At 56.7% G+C, this 16,894-nt stretch overlaps 1 protein-coding gene and 1 long non-coding RNA gene across 3 annotated transcripts; both read left to right on the top strand.

The window, feature by feature from the left end:
• The first annotated feature begins 480 nt into the window (after positions 1-480).
• On the top strand, positions 481-1,437 carry LOC309854358. Its single transcript, XR_014306182.1, has 3 exons — positions 481-758; positions 870-1,010; positions 1,137-1,437. It is a non-coding gene; the product is annotated as an uncharacterized lncRNA (long non-coding RNA).
• Positions 1,438-2,833: 1,396 nt separating this feature from the next.
• On the top strand, positions 2,834-16,343 carry MMP25 (matrix metallopeptidase 25). Of its 2 annotated transcripts, XM_082713318.1 has the most exons (10): positions 2,834-4,135; positions 4,526-4,658; positions 6,052-6,196; positions 6,270-6,562; positions 11,602-11,778; positions 11,866-11,950; positions 12,117-12,199; positions 12,371-12,523; positions 12,623-12,880; positions 13,029-16,343. In XM_082713318.1, the coding sequence occupies exons 1-10, from the start codon at positions 4,043-4,045 to the stop codon at positions 13,298-13,300; spliced, it is 1,692 nt and encodes a 563-aa protein (XP_082569444.1). In that variant the 5' UTR covers positions 2,834-4,042; the 3' UTR covers positions 13,301-16,343. The 2 variants fall into 2 exon arrangements, with proteins under 2 accessions (XP_082569444.1, XP_082569445.1); XM_082713319.1 differs by lacking the exon at positions 4,526-4,658 and having other exon boundaries at positions 3,176-4,135.
• Positions 16,344-16,894: the final 551 nt, after the last annotated feature.

Below are 16,894 nucleotides of genomic sequence, written 5' to 3'. Positions count from 1 at the left end.
GGATGGGCGATGTGCCCCACTGGGGAATGTTTCCTCCAGCTAATGGGGTGGGAGGCGCGATTCTCTGTGCTCTGGCCCCTGTGGAGTGCAGACGGGCACAAGCCTGTGAGCGCCCCCCAGCGATAACCACTGGGACTTCGGACTACAGAATCCTCCATGTAATGGGTATTTACTACCTTGCTCCCGACATAGAGTGAAGTTACCCTGGTGAGGGAAGGACTTAAAATGATCTTGGCGGGGCGCCTGGGTGGCTCAGTGGGTTAAGCCTCTGCTTTCGGCTCAGGTCATAGTCCCAGGGTCCTAGGATCGAGTCCCGCATGGGGCTCTCTGCTCAGCAGGGAAGCCTGCTTTCCTGTCTATATCTCTGCCTACTTGTGATCTCTGTCTGTCAAATAATAAATAATAATTTTTAAAAACTTTAAAAAAATGTTCTTGGCACCTGTTACACCCGTGTTGTCTTGGGTACTGTTAGAGAGACACTCTCGGGACGGCAGTGCCCAGCAGCGTGCCCTGAGAAAATGAAAGTGGTTTACATGGGACCGTGCTGCCTGGGGAATGCTCTGAGCATGGAAGCCTCTTTCCAGGGCTGAGTCCAGAACTACAGAAGGAGCAGTGGGATTCTGTTGTCCTTGGGACTGTACCTGGCAAACAGCTCTCCGTTGACCAACAAGGAGCCGCTTGCTTTCTGTGGATGGCCATTCTGAAGGGAGCAGACAGACAACATCCTGTTCAGAAGACGGCCACTCTGATCAAGAAAGGTATGAACAAGTCAGTCCGGTGGGCTGAGTTGCGGGCTGTTTTTCCAGCTGTGAAGGAATACTTGAGCAGGGGTAAAAAGTCCTTATGTTCTGGTTTCTACTGACACACAGCCAGGAGGACAGTGGTAACCTGGCCGACTACAGAGGTGCGCAGTTGAGGCTCGGTCCCATGGAAATCACTGTGGGAATTTGCATTAAAGAAAGTAGGGCATGTTGAAGCCCGTCAGAAGAGCCCCCTTCCAGGTTTGGAAGGTAACTGGAATCCATAATCAGATATCCCCATGTGCTCACCTAATGTGGCCACCCGGGTCCACAGAATGAGTGAATGTGGAGGGCCCTGGGCGCCGAATCGACACTCACTCCCCCCATGCCTTCTAGGGTGGGAGATGGCAGTAGGAACTGTTCCTCTGCCTGCTGAAGGGACAGAGACTACAGAACTACAGAACGTGATGACACATTGTCATGGGGATGCCCGTGGTCATTCTGGAGGTGGCAGATGGGTCCCCACAGGAAGAGACACCGACTCTGGACCTGGCTTTGCTAAGCCAGAGGTGGATGGATGTGCTCAGAGAGCCAGAAACTAACCAGAACGGAGACCAACATTTCTTCAGACCAAGGACCACCATTGCCAGCCTGTAATGTCCCACAGTGGGCAGAGAGATATCCTTCTCGGAGACTGGTTTGGTAGAGAATTGGGAGAGGCAATTAAAGCATTGGTTGTCTAAAATGGGGTGGGGGGCATGGATGGGGATATAAAGTAATGACTAAATGAGTTATGTCATAAGGGAAATCCAGTGTCCCATGAATTCCTCCAAAGAGGCTCTGAGCAAGAGATGCTGTTGTCGTCTTAGCTCAATTATACTGGATGTCCACAAGGGCAAAGCGAAACCATGCATGTGCTGAGATCACTCCTGCTTCTGCACCCTGACCAGATCGAGGAAAGGGCTTCAAACCTGATGACTGGCCTCACCCTGAGAGATGTTTTCATGCAAGAGAATGATGGACCGGAATGGTTCCCAAGAACTGGATGGGATACTAGTAATGTGCTATACTACCATTTTGCTGCAAGGGGTCGTGTGGCCAGAGGCTAGGGGTGTGTGTGTGTGTGACAGAGAGAGAGAGAGAGAGAGAAATAACAGAAGAAAATACATATATGGGTCTTAGCACAGAGGTCTTAAATCTCCTGTAATTTCCTAAAAGGTGGAAGCCTAAAAGCATCTTCTGTTCTAACATTTGCTCTTTGACCCCAGTTCCCGGCACTGGGCTCCTAAATCCCTTGGAATCTCCTGGGAGATGGTAGTGTCTTATTCTAAGGAGGTGAGTCCCGGAGGGCACCTGGAAATTTCAGCCCCATCTCTCATCACCCAGGGAGGGAAGAGGGACCAGAGATGGAATTATTAGTTGAGCCTGCCTATGAGACAAGCCTCCATAAAACTCTCCAAAGTTTGGGCTTTGGAAGGTTTCTGGGTAGTAACATCTTGGTGCTGGAGGGTGGCACCCTCCCAGCACCACAGGAACAGGAATCACTCAGCCCCTGTCCCAAATAATGTTTTACTTTGGGGAAAACCCAACACACAATTGGTGTCAGAAGCCTCCTGAGTGGGGTAGGAGTTGGAGGGTCAAGGAGAAGCTGGGAAGGGGAAGTGTAGGCTTTTGTTGCATTTGGGATTGACCAAATTGTGCTGTGTTCTCACCCCACACCCCCCAGCCCTGGTGTTGAGGTCCTCATCCCTAGGACCTCAGCCTGTGACTGTTCTGAGAGGCAGGGCCTTGGCCTTTCCAGAGGCGACGAAGGAAAAACGAGGCCGTGAGGGTGGCCTGACTGTGCCCTTAACGGTGAGAGGAGATGTGGGCCAGGGCTGCCGGGCGCAGAGGGAAGACCAGGTGAGCACGAGCCCGGGCAGCCACCTGCAAGCCCAGCGGAGGGACTAAACTGGCCGGAAGATCCGACCTTGCCGGCACCTGGGTCTTGGCCGTCCAGCGTCCAGAAATAAATTCGTGTTGTTTCCGGCACCCGGTCCGCGGTGGTTTGTTAGCGCAGCTGGCGGGGACGCATACAGGATTTCTGTGTTTTATCTTGTATCTGGAGCTCGCTCATCCTGCTCGTTATTTATTTTATCTAAGCCACAGGGCGCCCATCGCTGCCCTGCTGCAGAGACAGAGCGGTGGGACTCGCACGCCCTTCGCCCCTCGCCGGGAAGTCCCCTCCCCACCCACCCCCCCATTCCTCCCCATCCGTCTCCTGCGGCACCGCCTTGTAGCTCTGGGCTTCCCCGGCGGGGGTGAGGCGTGGCTCTGCGGGTCCCCAGGTCTCTGTCGGATCCGCTCCCATTCACCACCTCCTCCGCGCTGCGCGTCTGGCCCTGGGCTGCAGCTCCAGACTCTGCGCGCGGGGCACCGGCTCTTGCACGGCTAACACCAGCGGGAGGGGGCGCCGTCTCCGGGAGGCCCGGACCCCGGCCCGCGGACGCAGAGACCCCGCGCAACCCACGGGGCTCGGGGAGTGAAGGCGCCGCGCCCCGGCAGCCGCAGCGGACACGCCGGTGAGCCAGCGGAGCCAGGCGGGGAGGCGGCCCTGGACCCCGCCGAGAGTGGAAACGTCCCAGCCTCCCGCGGCCGGCCTCGGGGTCTCCGGCAGGGGCGGCGTGGGGAGGAGAGCCCCGGAGCCTCCCCTCACCCGCCCGGCTGCTTGCAGTGCAGAAAGCAGAAACGAGCCGTGCGGCGGAGAGTCCCGGGGGAGCCGGGTTCTGGGAAGAGAAACTTGCGGGCGCGGGCGCGGCCGGGGACGGGAGGCTGGGGGCGCTCGGCGGGGGTTCCTCGCCGCCCCTCACCGGCGCCGCCCGCGGTCCCAGAAGCCGGCTCCCGCCTGCTCGCTGGGCATCTGAAGGCTGGGCCACTGGCCTCGCCCGGTAGCCACCGCTCAACGGCTGCGGCCGCCCTGCCCCGCCTGGAGGGAGGGGCCGCCCGCGCAGCGCGGGGTCCTGCGTAGCCGGCCGGGGACTCAGAGGCCGCCGCGGCGCACCCGGAGCCTGCACCTCCGTCCCCTCCCGCGCCTTCTCCACCCTCCCGGGACCCGCGGCCACCCCGCCCACCTGGTACCCCCGCGGGACGTCTCCAGGTACCCCGCGTGGTGCCTCTCAGGATCCCAGGCGCGCAGCGCGGCCCCCGGAGCTCCAGCCCACCCCTCCTACCTCGCGCGGGGTTCCCAAGCCTCTCCGGGCCCCAGACCCCCTCCCGTAGGTCCCCAGAGCGGCCCTGGGCAGACCCCCTCGAGCCCCGCGGGCATGCTCCGCCTCCTGGCGCTGCTGCTCCCGCTGCTGCCGCCGTCGCCGGTGAGCGCCCCGGAGCCCTCCGCGCAGGACGTGAGCCTGGGAGTGGTGAGTGCGGGGGTCTTCGCGCTCCTAGGATCTGCGGGGTGGGAGTGGGGTCTGGATGAGGCTGGGGGCTGATTCAGTTGCCAAAGAGTGACTGGGGATGGGGTCTGGGGAACCCAGATTCTTGGCCCCATTTTTTCGGGGGCTGGGATTTGAAGATCTGTTGAAGATCTGGGGAGGTGGAGGACAGGACTGTTGGGTCCGGACACAAGCCAGGTCTGGAGAGCTTGGGCTTTGAGATAGACAAAAGGCGGTCACCTGGGGACCCCTGGGCCCCCCTGTGCTCCGCATGCCCGGATGTGGGGCAAGGGGGGGGGCGGCTTCCAGAATGGTGGTAGAAAGGGGGTGTCTCTCCCACTCATCCCGCTTCACCTGTTCCCTCCTTTGGTCTAGGACTGGCTGACCCGCTATGGCTATCTGCCACCACCCCACCCTGCCCAAGCCCAGCTGCAGAGCCCTGCAAAGCTGAGGGATGCTATCAAGGTCATGCAGAGGTTTGCTGGCCTACCTGAGACAGGCATCCTGGGTAGGTAGACCCCCACCCTTCCCCAACCCTCCGCAGCCCTGCCTCTGCACCCAGCCTGACCATTAGCCAGCAGTAGCTAAACCTCAGCATGCACCTGAATCACAAGATCTGCAAAACGCTGGTCTTGGAGCCAAACCCATAAGATTCTCAGGCATTCCTTTTTCAATAAGTATTTGCTAAGAATCTCTTACGTGTAAGGCCATTTTAGGCTCTGCTGGTGCAGTGATGAACAAAGCAGAAAAGGTCCCTACTCTCATGGGACTCACACACACAGTTCGTGAACAGACATATGCGAGATAATTTCAGTTATTTGTGTTTTGAAGAAGATAAAATGCTAGTCAGGGCAGATCACTCTGGAAGGTGTCATGGGTTGAGAGGAGCTCACATGACATAAAGAACTCATAAGATGCAAGTAGGAGGAGCCAGCCATGGGAAAATGTGGGAGAAGAGTGTCCTGGGGAAGTGCAAAGACCCTGTGGTAGGCTCAAGCTGGTGTACCTGTGAGGAGAAGAGGATTAAAAAGTTAAACAAGAACCTGACTGGGAATGGGGTGGGTGGCGATGGTTAAAAGGTGTTTGGGATTGATTACAAGCATGATAAACCACTGGAGGGTTTGAAGGAGGGAGGCCATTGGATTGGCTTTACAGTTGAAGCTTCCTCTGCTTGCTTATGGAGACTGGAGGGTGGGAGTGGAGACCAGGAAGGAGGCAATTGAATCCAGGGTACATATTTTGGAGGTAGCACTGAGCGGGGAAGAGAGAACTTGGGGGATGCTGGCTATCTACAAGGGAGGTAGGACCTTTCTCTGTCCTGTCCACTGGATACCAATGAGGTGAGGTTTGATCTTCATTTGAAGATGGGGGGACAGCTGGGAAGAGAGCTGAGCTAGGAAAGGGGATTCCAGGCATATCTAATCTGGGATACTGGACACCCCAAAACCTGGGGGCTTTGGACTTTAGGATGTGGTGAGGACTAGGGACCTACAGTGTGAGGTATGGACGAGCAATGTTCCAAGGGGCTCCGGCCTCTATGAGAGGAATCCGCATGCAACCCTGGGGCTCCTTTCTCCAGAGTCCAGGCACCGGGGCCCAGGGAAGCAGGAACCCCAGATCCCAGATCTGATCACCACATGGAGGCAGCCAGTCCGTCCAGGGCTCAGTTAAGAGGGTGATACCGCCCTGAAGAGCAGAGTCCTAATTTGACCCGAGTTGGCTACCAGACCTGGAGAGCCCGTGTTCACATCCAAGCCGCAGGGCCTCCTGGGTCAAGTTGTTTAACGTCTCTAAGCCTCAGTGTGTCCGCGTAGGAAGTTAGCTGGTAGCTACAGGTAGACAACGGGGTAGAGCAGGTTGTCCTACTGCTGATCCCCTTCCCCCCAAACCCTTTCTCCCAGACCGCGTGACGATGGCCACCATGCAGAGGCCCCGCTGCTCCCTGCCCGATGTGCTGGGGGTGGCCGAGCTGGTCAGGCGCCGCCGGCGCCGGCGCCGATACGCTCTGAGCAGCAGCAAGTGGGAGAAGCGAACCCTAACGTGGAGGTAGGTCCCGGGACACACCCCGCCCGCCTGCCTGCTGGGCCTGGCGTGGAATAGCTGCCTTCTGTCTCCCCAGGGTTCGCTCTTTCCCCCAGAGCTCAGCACTGACCGCGGAGACAGTGCGGACCCTCATGCACCATGCCCTGAGCACCTGGGGCATTGAGTCAGGCCTCAGATTCCAGGAGCTGGTTTCTCAGGACCCAACAGAACCCGACATCCTCATCGACTTCGCCCGGGCATATCACCAGGACAGTTATCCCTTCGACGGGCAGGGAGGTACCCTCGCCCACGCCTTCTTCCCCGGGGAGCATCCCATCTCTGGGGACACTCATTTTGATGATGAGGAGACCTGGACTTACGGCTCAAAAGGTATGATCTCCCTATTCTGAGACATGCTCTCCCCAGGTCTGTCTTTAAGAATTCGGTTTCAATCACATATATTGATGGAGACTGTAGCGGTTGGGCTTCTCCAGAGAAACAGAACCAGTAGGTGGCGTGTGTGTGAGTGCACAGTGATTTATTTCAAGGAATTGGCTCACGGCATTGTGGAGGCCAGCAAACCCAAAATCTGTAGGACAGGCACACAAGACTGGGAATTCAAGTGAGAGTTGGTGCTGCAGTCCTGGGTCTGATATCTGCAGAGCAAGCAGGTGGCTGGAAGCCCAGGTTTGATTTCTGTGTTGCAATCTGGAGGCAGAATTCCTTTCTCTCTGGGAAATCTCTGGTTTTGGTCTTAGGGCCTTCAACTGCTTAGACGAGGCCCACCCACCATGGCCCACAATCTGCTTTACTTAGAGTCCACTGATTGTAGATGTTAATCACATCTACAAAATAACCTATACAACAGCATCTACACTGGTGTTTGACTAAACCACTGGGCACCCTAGTCTGACTAAGTTGACACAGAAAATTACCCATCACCAAGGCCTCTCAGGCATCCCAGCCCTGAGCTATGGACTTAAAGAGGTGAAAACAGCTCCTTCCAGCAGCTGAGTCAGAATAGTAACCGGCAGTTGCTACACACTCTGATGCAACTTGGGGGAATCCTAGCAGAGGAAGTCCTCTAGCCTCCGGTGCTCAGAAGAGAGGCCTACCCAAAGCCTTTGACTGACAGGACTTCCTAGAAGCGGTGACTTTGTTCATCCCACATATGTATACTGAAGGCCAACTAGCACATGAGGTCCTGTTCCCCCAGGGTATGGGGGGGCTACGGGGAGGACACAGAGAAAAGAGCAAGTCAGTGAGCTCGCTGAGTCCAGGTCATCAGGGGGAGGGGCACAGGGGGCCATCTGGGGCTGGGAGTTTGAAATATAGTGTTGGGAGGCAGGCTGTAGAGAACAGATGGATGGTGTGTCTCATAACACAGAGGGCCTTGGAAGCACAGGGACAGAATGGGGAGGATGGAGGAAGGGATTGGGGGCCATGGAAGGTCGGGCATTCTGGAAACGCCACTGGCTGCAGGGTCCAGAAAAGATGGTGATAGGAGTCAGAGGACAGTTGAGTCGGGATGGGCAAAGAGTGGGGTCTAACTGAACCCTGGGGGCAGAGGGGGTGGGAGGAAGTGGTGATGGTTCAGGGGCCCCTGGAGGTGGAAGGACAGGCTCTCGGAAGGCAGAGGGGAGTTCAGGTTGGCTGCGCGTTGGCTGCCCTTGTGGGCCGTTCAATGTGGGCGATGCTTTCATGGTCAAGTGTCTCGCTCTAGAACTGGGACTTCTCAGACTTGGGTCAGGTTCTCCATTAGTGCAGCTCAAGATGAAAGTTCTTGTGCAAGCAGTTTCTCAGGGTATGTTCTCGAAGGAAAGGGAAATAAAAGCGGGCTAGGGAAAGCAGCTAAGTCAGGATGTGGTCTCAGCTGAGAAGAGCCCGACCCACATTGCTGGTCCCGCCTGGAGGTCAGGGTTCCAGGTCTTCTAGTCACTCCACAAGCCGCCGTTGGCTGTAAGCCGTGGCAGGGAGGCTGGCCAGGAGGGAGAGCTATTTTCTGGGGTGGGGGACATCCGGGAGAGGGACACACAGGCTCTGACTTGGACGAGGTGCCCATAGCATCCACAGAAGTGAGGTTGTGTAACGCAGCCTTTAAGCACACTGGCTAGAAGCGAACTCTGGTCAGGGCTCAGTTTCATCATCTGAGAAATGGGGGTTATAATAGTACCTGCTGGCAGGTGGGCTTGTAATTCCCCTATAGCTGTCACCACGAGCCCCGCACACAGTAACACTCCACTCGTGGCCGGCTGCTATGAGCTGGCCTGGTGGCATTCAGAGGTTCGTAAGGTTCTGGGAGGGGAGTGTAGGATGTGAAGGTCAAGCACAGAGCTGTGGAGAGCCCCACAGTGAAGGGGAGGAGAGGAGAGGAGGAACCAAGGGAAATGGAGAAAGAACAGGTCCACAGGTGACCAGGAATGAGAGTGACGAGGGACTCAGGCAGCAGTAGGCAGGGCAGCAACCAGGCCAGTATGTTACATGGGCCTGGATTTGATCATCTAAGGACAAAGTGACCTTGGTGCCTACAGACTTGGCAGGTGGGGGAGAAGTCCTGACCAGCGTGAAATGAGGCGTGAGAGGGGCTGAGGAAGTGAAAACTGAGTTTAGACCACTGACCACAGAACTTGCTAGGGAAGGTCAGGTGGGTGAGGTGGGCAGATAGGTACTGGGGTGGCTTAGGATGAGGGAGACTTGAGCACTTTGTGATGTTGGGTGAGCCAAAAGAAAGAAAGAGATGGGGAATGGATGAATAGATTCATGCATGGATAGATTGATGGATGGATAGACAAGTGGATGGATGGATGGATGGATGGATGGATTGATGGATGGATAGATTGATGGATGGATGGACAAATGGATGGATGGATGGATGGATGGATGGATGGATAGATTACTGGATGGATGGACAAGTGGATAGATGGATGGACAGGTGGATGAATGGATGGATGGATGGATGGATGACTGGATGGATGGATGGATGGACAAGTGGATGGATGGATGGATAGATTGCTGGATGGATGGACAAGTGGATGGATGGATGGATGGATGGATGGATTGATGGATGATAGATTGATGGATGGATGGATGTACAGTGGATGGATGGATGGATGGATGGACAAGTGGATGGATGGATGGATAGATTGCTGGATGGATGGACAAGTGGATGGATGGATGGATGGATGGACAGGAGGATGGATGGATGGATGGATGGATGGATGGATAGATTGCTGGATGGATGGACAAGTGGATGGATGGATGGACAGGAGGATGGATGGATGGATGGATAGATTGATGGATGGATGGATGGACAAGTGGATGGATGGATGGATGGATGGACAGGTGATGGATGGATGGATAGATTGATGGATGGATGGATGGACAAGTGGATGGATGGATGGATGGACAGGTGAGGGATGGATGGATGGATGGACAAGTGGATGGTTGGATGGATAGATTGCTGGATGGATGGACAGGTGGATGGATGGATGGAGAGATTACTGGATGGATGGACAAGTGGATGGATGGATGGATGGACAAGTGGATGGATGAATGGATAGATTGCTGGATGGATGGACAGGTGGATGGATGGATGGACAGGTGGATGGATGGATGCATGCATGAATGGAAGGATGGATGGATGGATAGACACATGGATGCAGGGATGGATGGAGGGATGGGTGGGGCATTGTTCTTGTCCTTTTTGGAGGTAAGTGAAGCAAGGTCCTTGCATAGTGCAGGGCAGGGCAGGAGGTGAGTGTGGGGGAGGTGGAGCTGTCTGCCCAGGCACACAGGAAGTTACAGATTACATCGGCTGGCCTGTCTTGATGAAATAGGAAACACATTTGTCAGCATTTGTCACCTAAGAGTTGGGAGCCAGAGCTGGGGTGCAGCCTGAGGGGCCATGTGCCTGGCATTCAGGCTAATGGAGAGCACAGAGGAGCTGTCCGATGAGGTCTAGAGCAGAGCTGAGCGGAGGTGTCAAGGACCCCGAAGAAAGGCCACCTGGGATCTCATGGCTGGGGCTGCAGTGGTGTGTCTTCCCCCAACTGCAAAGCAGGAGAAGGTACAAGGAAGGGTGTGGCCAGAGGAGAGGCAGAGCAGGGGTAGGAGGGGTGAGGTGAGGGAAGAAGGACATGTACTTGATGTGGACACCAAACTTCCTCCAGTTTCTCAGAAAAAGGCTCCAGGGCAATAAGAAAACCACAGCCAACAAAATTCTTCAGTACCTGTGCAGTTTGACCCAGACCATCTGAAGTCACTGCTGAAAGGCAGGACGGTGTAGGCAGAGGACTTGGCTATACCATCATTGGACTCGACCTCCCTGTGCCTCAGTTTCCCACCCATCAAATGAGGACAGGAAGAAGAGGTTTTATGAGAGGAAAATGTGGGCACGTACTCACTACTCTTCTTAAGACTTGCTCACCCATTTCTTTCTTATACTCTCATCCAGCAGCCCTTAGGGGTTGAGAGAAATTTGCTTTTCAGATCACCAGGTCCCTTCCAATAAACCCACTTTCAGCAGCACTGGCCCAAGTTAGAGATTTGCATGCAGTCGATCAGCATCTGTGGACATCGGGCCTCCTTGGGCGGCTGCTTGCCTCTCTTGCCATCTTGCTGTTGTGGTCTCTTGGCCTCTCAGCGGCGGGAGAAGAAGCTGGCCCGCGGATCAATGAGGAGCTGGGATTCGGCCAGCAACTGAGAGCGTGAAGAGGCTCATCCTGGCACCCAGGCTGGTCCCCAAGGAAGAGGCTGTGGTCAGAGAGGCTGGGTACAAGGCTGGCCGCCAGGGCCAGCAGGCTGTGGTCTGAGAGTGCCTGCCTGAGGAGGTGGATGGTCTGCAGAGGCAGGAAGGCAGCCAGGACCCTGGGGAGGCAGGAGAAGGGTGGAGGCTGTGGGAAAGGGGAGATGGGGGAGGGTGACAGAGGACTGAGGGGGTGGGAGCGGGGTGAAGGTCTTGGGGACAGAGGCTGAGGGGACCATGGGAGGGGAGTTCTGACCACAGACAAGCCTAGAGGAGGGAAACTCCAGGGACTGGGCCTTCTGGGAGAGAGAGAAATGCATCCCTATGTTCCTGTTTCCCCCAGAGTGTTCCTTATGGACAGGCTTCCCTGCCTGGGGGCTGGCTTCCTCTGTCCAGACTGTCTCCTCCTGCCCCTTCCCTAACCTCTTCCATGGGTCTCTTCAGCCCGCTCCCCAAGTTTCCAGAACTGCCAAATAAGGCCACTAAAAAAAAAAATCTACCAAATAAGTAAACACACACAAGAAGGACAAAATGGCTCGAGGAAGGGTCTGGGGACAGCCATCTCTGGAGGATCTCCTGGTTGCTCCCCTCTGCCAGCAGGCCCCACTCCAGGGGCTTCCAGGCTGCCTCCCTTCCTGGTGTGGAGGAGGGGCACAGGTCTAGTCCATGTTCCCTCCTTCCCCAGATGGCGAGGGGACTGACCTGTTCGCTGTGGCTGTCCATGAGTTTGGCCACGCTCTGGGCCTGGGCCACTCCTCAGCACCCAACTCGATTATGAGGCCCTTCTACCAGGGCCCGGTTGGCGAACCCCACAAGTACCGCCTGTCCCAGGACGACCGCGAAGGCCTGCAGCAGCTCTACGGTATGGGGGCGGGAGAGGGGTGCTCTGTCCCCGGCCTCCGCTGCAGCAGTGCAGGAAACTCAGGCCTTGCTGACTCTCTCTCCACAGGGAAGGTGCCCGAAACCCCCTACGATAAGCCCACAAGGAAACCCCTGGCCCCTGCTCCCCCGCCCCCTGCCCTGCCCCCGGACAGGTGAGTCCCCTCCAGCTGCACGACCCAGGGTAAAGTCCCTAACCTCAGGGTGGTCCTTGGTGAGATGGGCGTGGTGAGCGTCCCTAGCCCATAGGACTGTCCTAACAGTTAAGCCAAGAGACCAGGAGCCCCGGCCCTCTCTGCTCACCTCTCCTTTCCTCCCTAGCCCCTCTCTTCCCGTCCCCGACCGTTGTGACGGCAATTTCGATGCCATTGCTAACATCCGCGGTGAGATATTCTTCTTCAAAGGTGAGTCAGTTACTCCGGATCTCCCGACCCCACAGAGTTGGGTTTATTCCCCCAGGATGCAGCACTTTAAGGGCTAAAACCACAAAACAAGGCCACTCTACCCGAGCCATGCGCCGGGAGGGAGATCTGTTGCCCTCTCATGCCCCCACGCCCGCCCCTTTCCCACCACAGGCCCCTGGTTCTGGCGCCTGCAGCCCTCGGGCCAGCTGGTATCCCCCCGGCCCGCGCGGCTCCATCGCTTCTGGGAGGGGCTGCCCGCGGAGGTGAAGGTCATCCAGGCCGCCTATGCCAGGCATCCCGACGGCCGCATCCTGCTGTTCAGCGGTGAGTAGGGGCCGGGACAGCGCTGGGGCCCGCGCGCGCGGAGTGGGGGCGGGGGCGCACCTGCTCACCTGCGCGGCCCTCCCCCGCCCCGCCCCGCAGGCCCCCAGTTCTGGGTGTTCCAAGACCGGCAGCTGGAGGGCGCCCCGCGGCCGCTCACCGAGCTGGGGCTGCCGGCGGGAGAGGAGGTGGACGCGGTGTTCTCGTGGCCGCTGAACGGGAAGACCTACCTGATCCGGGGCGGGCGCTACTGGCGCTACGACGAGGCGGCGGCGCGCCCAGACCCCGGCTACCCGCGCGACCTGAGTCTTTGGGAAGGGGCTCCTCACGCCCCGGACGATGTCAGCGTCAGCAACGCAGGTGGGAGAGGGTGCTGGGAGGGGCTGGAGGCCCTGGGCACGGAAAGAGGGGTCCTCCTGGGGGGTTCGGGGAGCTCTCGGAAGAGACGCGGCGCGGTGGGAGAAGCAGCGTGGACCGGCCCCCGAAGTGTCTCCTCTCTCCCGCGCAGGTGACACCTACTTCTTCAAGGGCGCCCACTACTGGCGTTTTCCCAAGGGCAGCGTCAAGGCCGATCCTGACTCCCCCCAGCCCATGGGCCCCAAGTGGTTGGACTGCCCGGCCCCCAGCGCCCGTCCACATTCCCCCCGGCCCCCCAGGGCGACCCTGGAACCGGGGACCTGCGATTGTTCTTGCGAAATCAATGAGGCTTCAGGGAGGCCGTCGCTGTCCTTCCTGCTGTCCCTTCTGGCCCTGCTGGTGGGGGGCGTCGCCTCCCCTTAAGGGGGACGGGTCTCCCACCGCGGGTCTGTGTTTAGGGGGGTGGTCCTGAGTCGCTGCGGAGGTACATCCTCTCTTCCCAGGGGCGGGACTCTGCAGGGACGCAGATGGGAGCATGTGGGTGGAGCTAAGCCTTGGAGACTGTGGAGAAAGAGCTGGCGCTTAGACTGGGCAGGTCAGGTGCACGGCGTCGCCTCCCTTGCCCCACCCGCGTGGTTGCGGGGGTACCAGTGCGCCCTCCTCCCGCCGGACGCTCCTTTTCCCGGAATAGCTGGTATTTCTTAGAGCGCAGCCGCCGCGGAGGGACGCCTTAACCACCCCCTTCAGGACCACAGCGGCTCTTAGGAGCAGCTCTGGGCTGTTCGGGCTTTGGAGGAACGGCCTGACTGGGAAACTGAACCCCTGCCTCTGTCTCCACCCGCTGCTCGGAGTTTCCCAGGAATGTCCCACTCTGTCCCGCTTCCAAGACACTGGTCAATGCCACAGGGTTGGAGACCCCAGACCCAGCCCTGAAACTACCCCTGAGCACACGTAGGTGTGTTTTGGGTGACATCAGTGGCCACCCAGGCGACCCTCCACAACGTAGACCCCATGCACCAGCTTTCTGGTCACCACTCTGTACCCAGCTCAACAGAACACCCTCCTAGCCCTACAAATCCTCTCCGTGCCTCCACACCAGAGTGTCTGCCGCTTCCCTCAAGGAGAATCTGGGATTCTCCTCAGCTCTGTGCGGTGTGGATTTAGCTCCCCTCAGTCCAGGACACTGCTTCCTCAGCACCTCTGGGTGATAAGTGGGTGGGCCACCTCACTCACCCTCGCAGGACTCCCCGCAGAATTCAGGATCTAAATCAGTGCCTCTGGAGCTATACTTCTAGAATATTCTACATCAGAATCACCTGGGGAACTTAAAAATGCAGACTTCAAAACAAAAACAAAAAAAACCTACAGAATTCAGGGTCTAAATCAGTGCCTCTGGAACTATACTTCTGGAATATTGCACATCAAAATCACCGGGGGAACTTAAAAACACAGACCTCAAAAAACAAATGAAACGAACAAAAACAAACTTGCAGACCTCACACCCTCATCCTGAATGGGGGTGAGAGCAAAAGTCTGCATTTGAGTAAGCTTGGGGGTGGGCAAGGGAACTGGGACAGCAGCTGGGAACCCTGTCCTGTGGTTTTCCTGTGTCTCTGCCATGTTCTCCCTCCTAGGGGCCAAGCTCTTGACATTCCCAGAGAGTCAGATTGATGGCCCTGGTCTATGGGTGGGGGTACTTAGGCACCATTCTTGGGATGCCCTCTAGCCCACAGGGCTGCCTGGGGTGGGGACTGAGGGTGGAAATCCCAGAATGCAGTGAGGTTGCCTGCCTGTCAGTCAGTGGGGGGGAGGGGGGGTCGTGGGCTGCAACAGGCCGACCAGTAGGAAGGCAACAACCAGAGGTCTTCAACCAGTCCATGACCTGGATCCTAAGCTGCCGGAAATCCAGAAATCCGGGCCTCTGTCAGGATCCTTTCAAAAGAGGTGGAGGAGGAAACTTGTATTTTAAAATCTTACAAGCCCCATACAGGAGGACAAAGAAAATGAAAGCCCTTCTTTGCTTCTGAGCACAGAGGGACCTGGCATGAGTTTGGCCACAAGAGCTTGATAGACCTGAATCTCACTCTGTTTTGTAGACGAAGGTGGGGTTCAGAGTTGATGGGCAGTGGGGCGGCAGATGGAGAGGGAATGAGTGGGAGAAGAAAGCAGAGAGGGGAACCCAAAAGTCGGCCAGGGGAGCTCAGAGGATCAGCGTCCAAGGTGAAATCTGTGCTATCATTGCTCCGTGGAAACTTCTCTAGTTTTTAAAAATGTATTTAGTATACTTCAGGAAAATGCCACGTCAAATTATTAGTTTTATTTATTTTTTAATGGCGTGGTCCCATCTGTGCTTCAAAGGACACCATAAGGAATGAAAAGACCACCCACAAAATGGTAGACCGCATTTGCAAAGAACATATGTGAAAAGAGACTTGTATCGGGAATATATAACATACTCTTACAATGTCATTACAAGAAGGGTAACAACCCCGTTTAAAAAGGGGCTGAGAATCAGAATAGACACTCCTCCAAGGAAGATGCCCAGTGGTCAACAAGCACCTGAGAGCTGCTCTAGGTCACTCGTCCTAAGGGGAAAGCAACCGCAGACCACACCGGGGGCTATTTCACACCCGCTGCGGTGACTAAACTCAAAACAACATTATAGTAAGTGCTGGAGGGACTGGAACCCTCTCCTGCTGCTGCTGGGATACAAAACGGTGCAGTAACTTTGAAACAGTTACCATGAGTCAGCTGTTCCTCTCCTAGGTGTCTACCCAAGAGAAGGAAAACCCTGTCTACAGAAATCTGCACACACGTGCTCACGGAGACAGGATTCATAATGGCCAAAAGGTAGAAACAATCCGAATGTCCCATCCGCAGGGGAACAGCTATGTAAGGTGGCAGACTCCTGCGATGGAATATTATTCAGCCGTAAAAAGGAGTGAAGTTCTTTTCTTTTTTTGTAAGATTTTATTTGTTTGTTTGAGAGAGAGAGAACGTGAGTGCAGCTGAGGGAGAGGGAGAAGCAGGCTTCCCACTAATCAGGGAGCCTAATGTGGGACTTGATCCCACGACCCTGGGATCATGACCCGAGCAGAAGGCAGAGGCTTAACCGACTGAGCCCCCCAAGCATCCCAGGAATGAAGTTCTCATACATGTCGCCGCCAACATGGATTGAAAACCCTGTGCTACGTGCAGGGAGCTGGACACAAAGGTCACATAATGTGACCATTTCCATGTGACTCCATTTATATGAAATGTCCAGAACGGGGGCAATCTGCAGACAGAAGAGGGGTTGCCTGGGACTGGTGGGGGTGGGGTTTTGGGACCTGGGGGTTCTGGCTAAGGGGTATGGGATTTCTCCTTGAGGTGATGAAAATCCTACATTTGGATGGGTGAATTGTATGTGAATTCTTTCTCACTGAAACCATAAAGAAAATGGCACAGACCGCAATGAAACACAAAATGGCTGCAGATGGTGGTTTTTGAGCCAGTCCTGGCAGGGTGGCAGAAGTGGGAGATGATACGTTTCTGCAGTTTAAGCACCCCTGGCTCAAGTACTTTTTTGTGTGAGCTCTGGGCGCCCATACAGGGGAAGGACAGAGGCTGTGCTGAACTGGGAGGGGCTTTGGCCCCAGAGCAGGGTTGCGGGAGAGCTGGGAGGGAGTCCCGTGAGGACTGCCTGGCGCCTGGGATGTCCCCCCTCTGCCCCGCCACACTCAGGTGCCTGAGGGCAGCAGGACCCTGACATCCCTCGGCCCCAGGAAAGCTCAGGATCACCTGGTCATCCGGGCCTAGGCCGACAGCAAGCCACGCTCAGCCTCCCCTGAGGGCATCACCCTGCCCCCTGGCAGCTGGGCATCAGCTCCAGCCATCCCTGCAGGGTCCCATGGGCCAGTCTGTTCGGGTGCCCTGCCTGGTGGGCCCACCCCAGGGGTCCGGCAGGTCCTGCTACACCTGGGCCGGGAGGTTCTTGGAACCTTCTCTGGACTTTGGTGCTGGGATCCACTCCACTCC

The sequence above is a fragment of the Mustela nivalis genome (genome assembly GCF_964662115.1).
Source record: "Mustela nivalis genome assembly, chromosome: 19".
NCBI classification, from domain to species: Eukaryota; Metazoa; Chordata; class Mammalia; order Carnivora; family Mustelidae; genus Mustela; species Mustela nivalis.
Note: the sequence above shows the minus strand (reverse complement) of the source record. Positions and strands in the feature narration are given on the sequence as shown.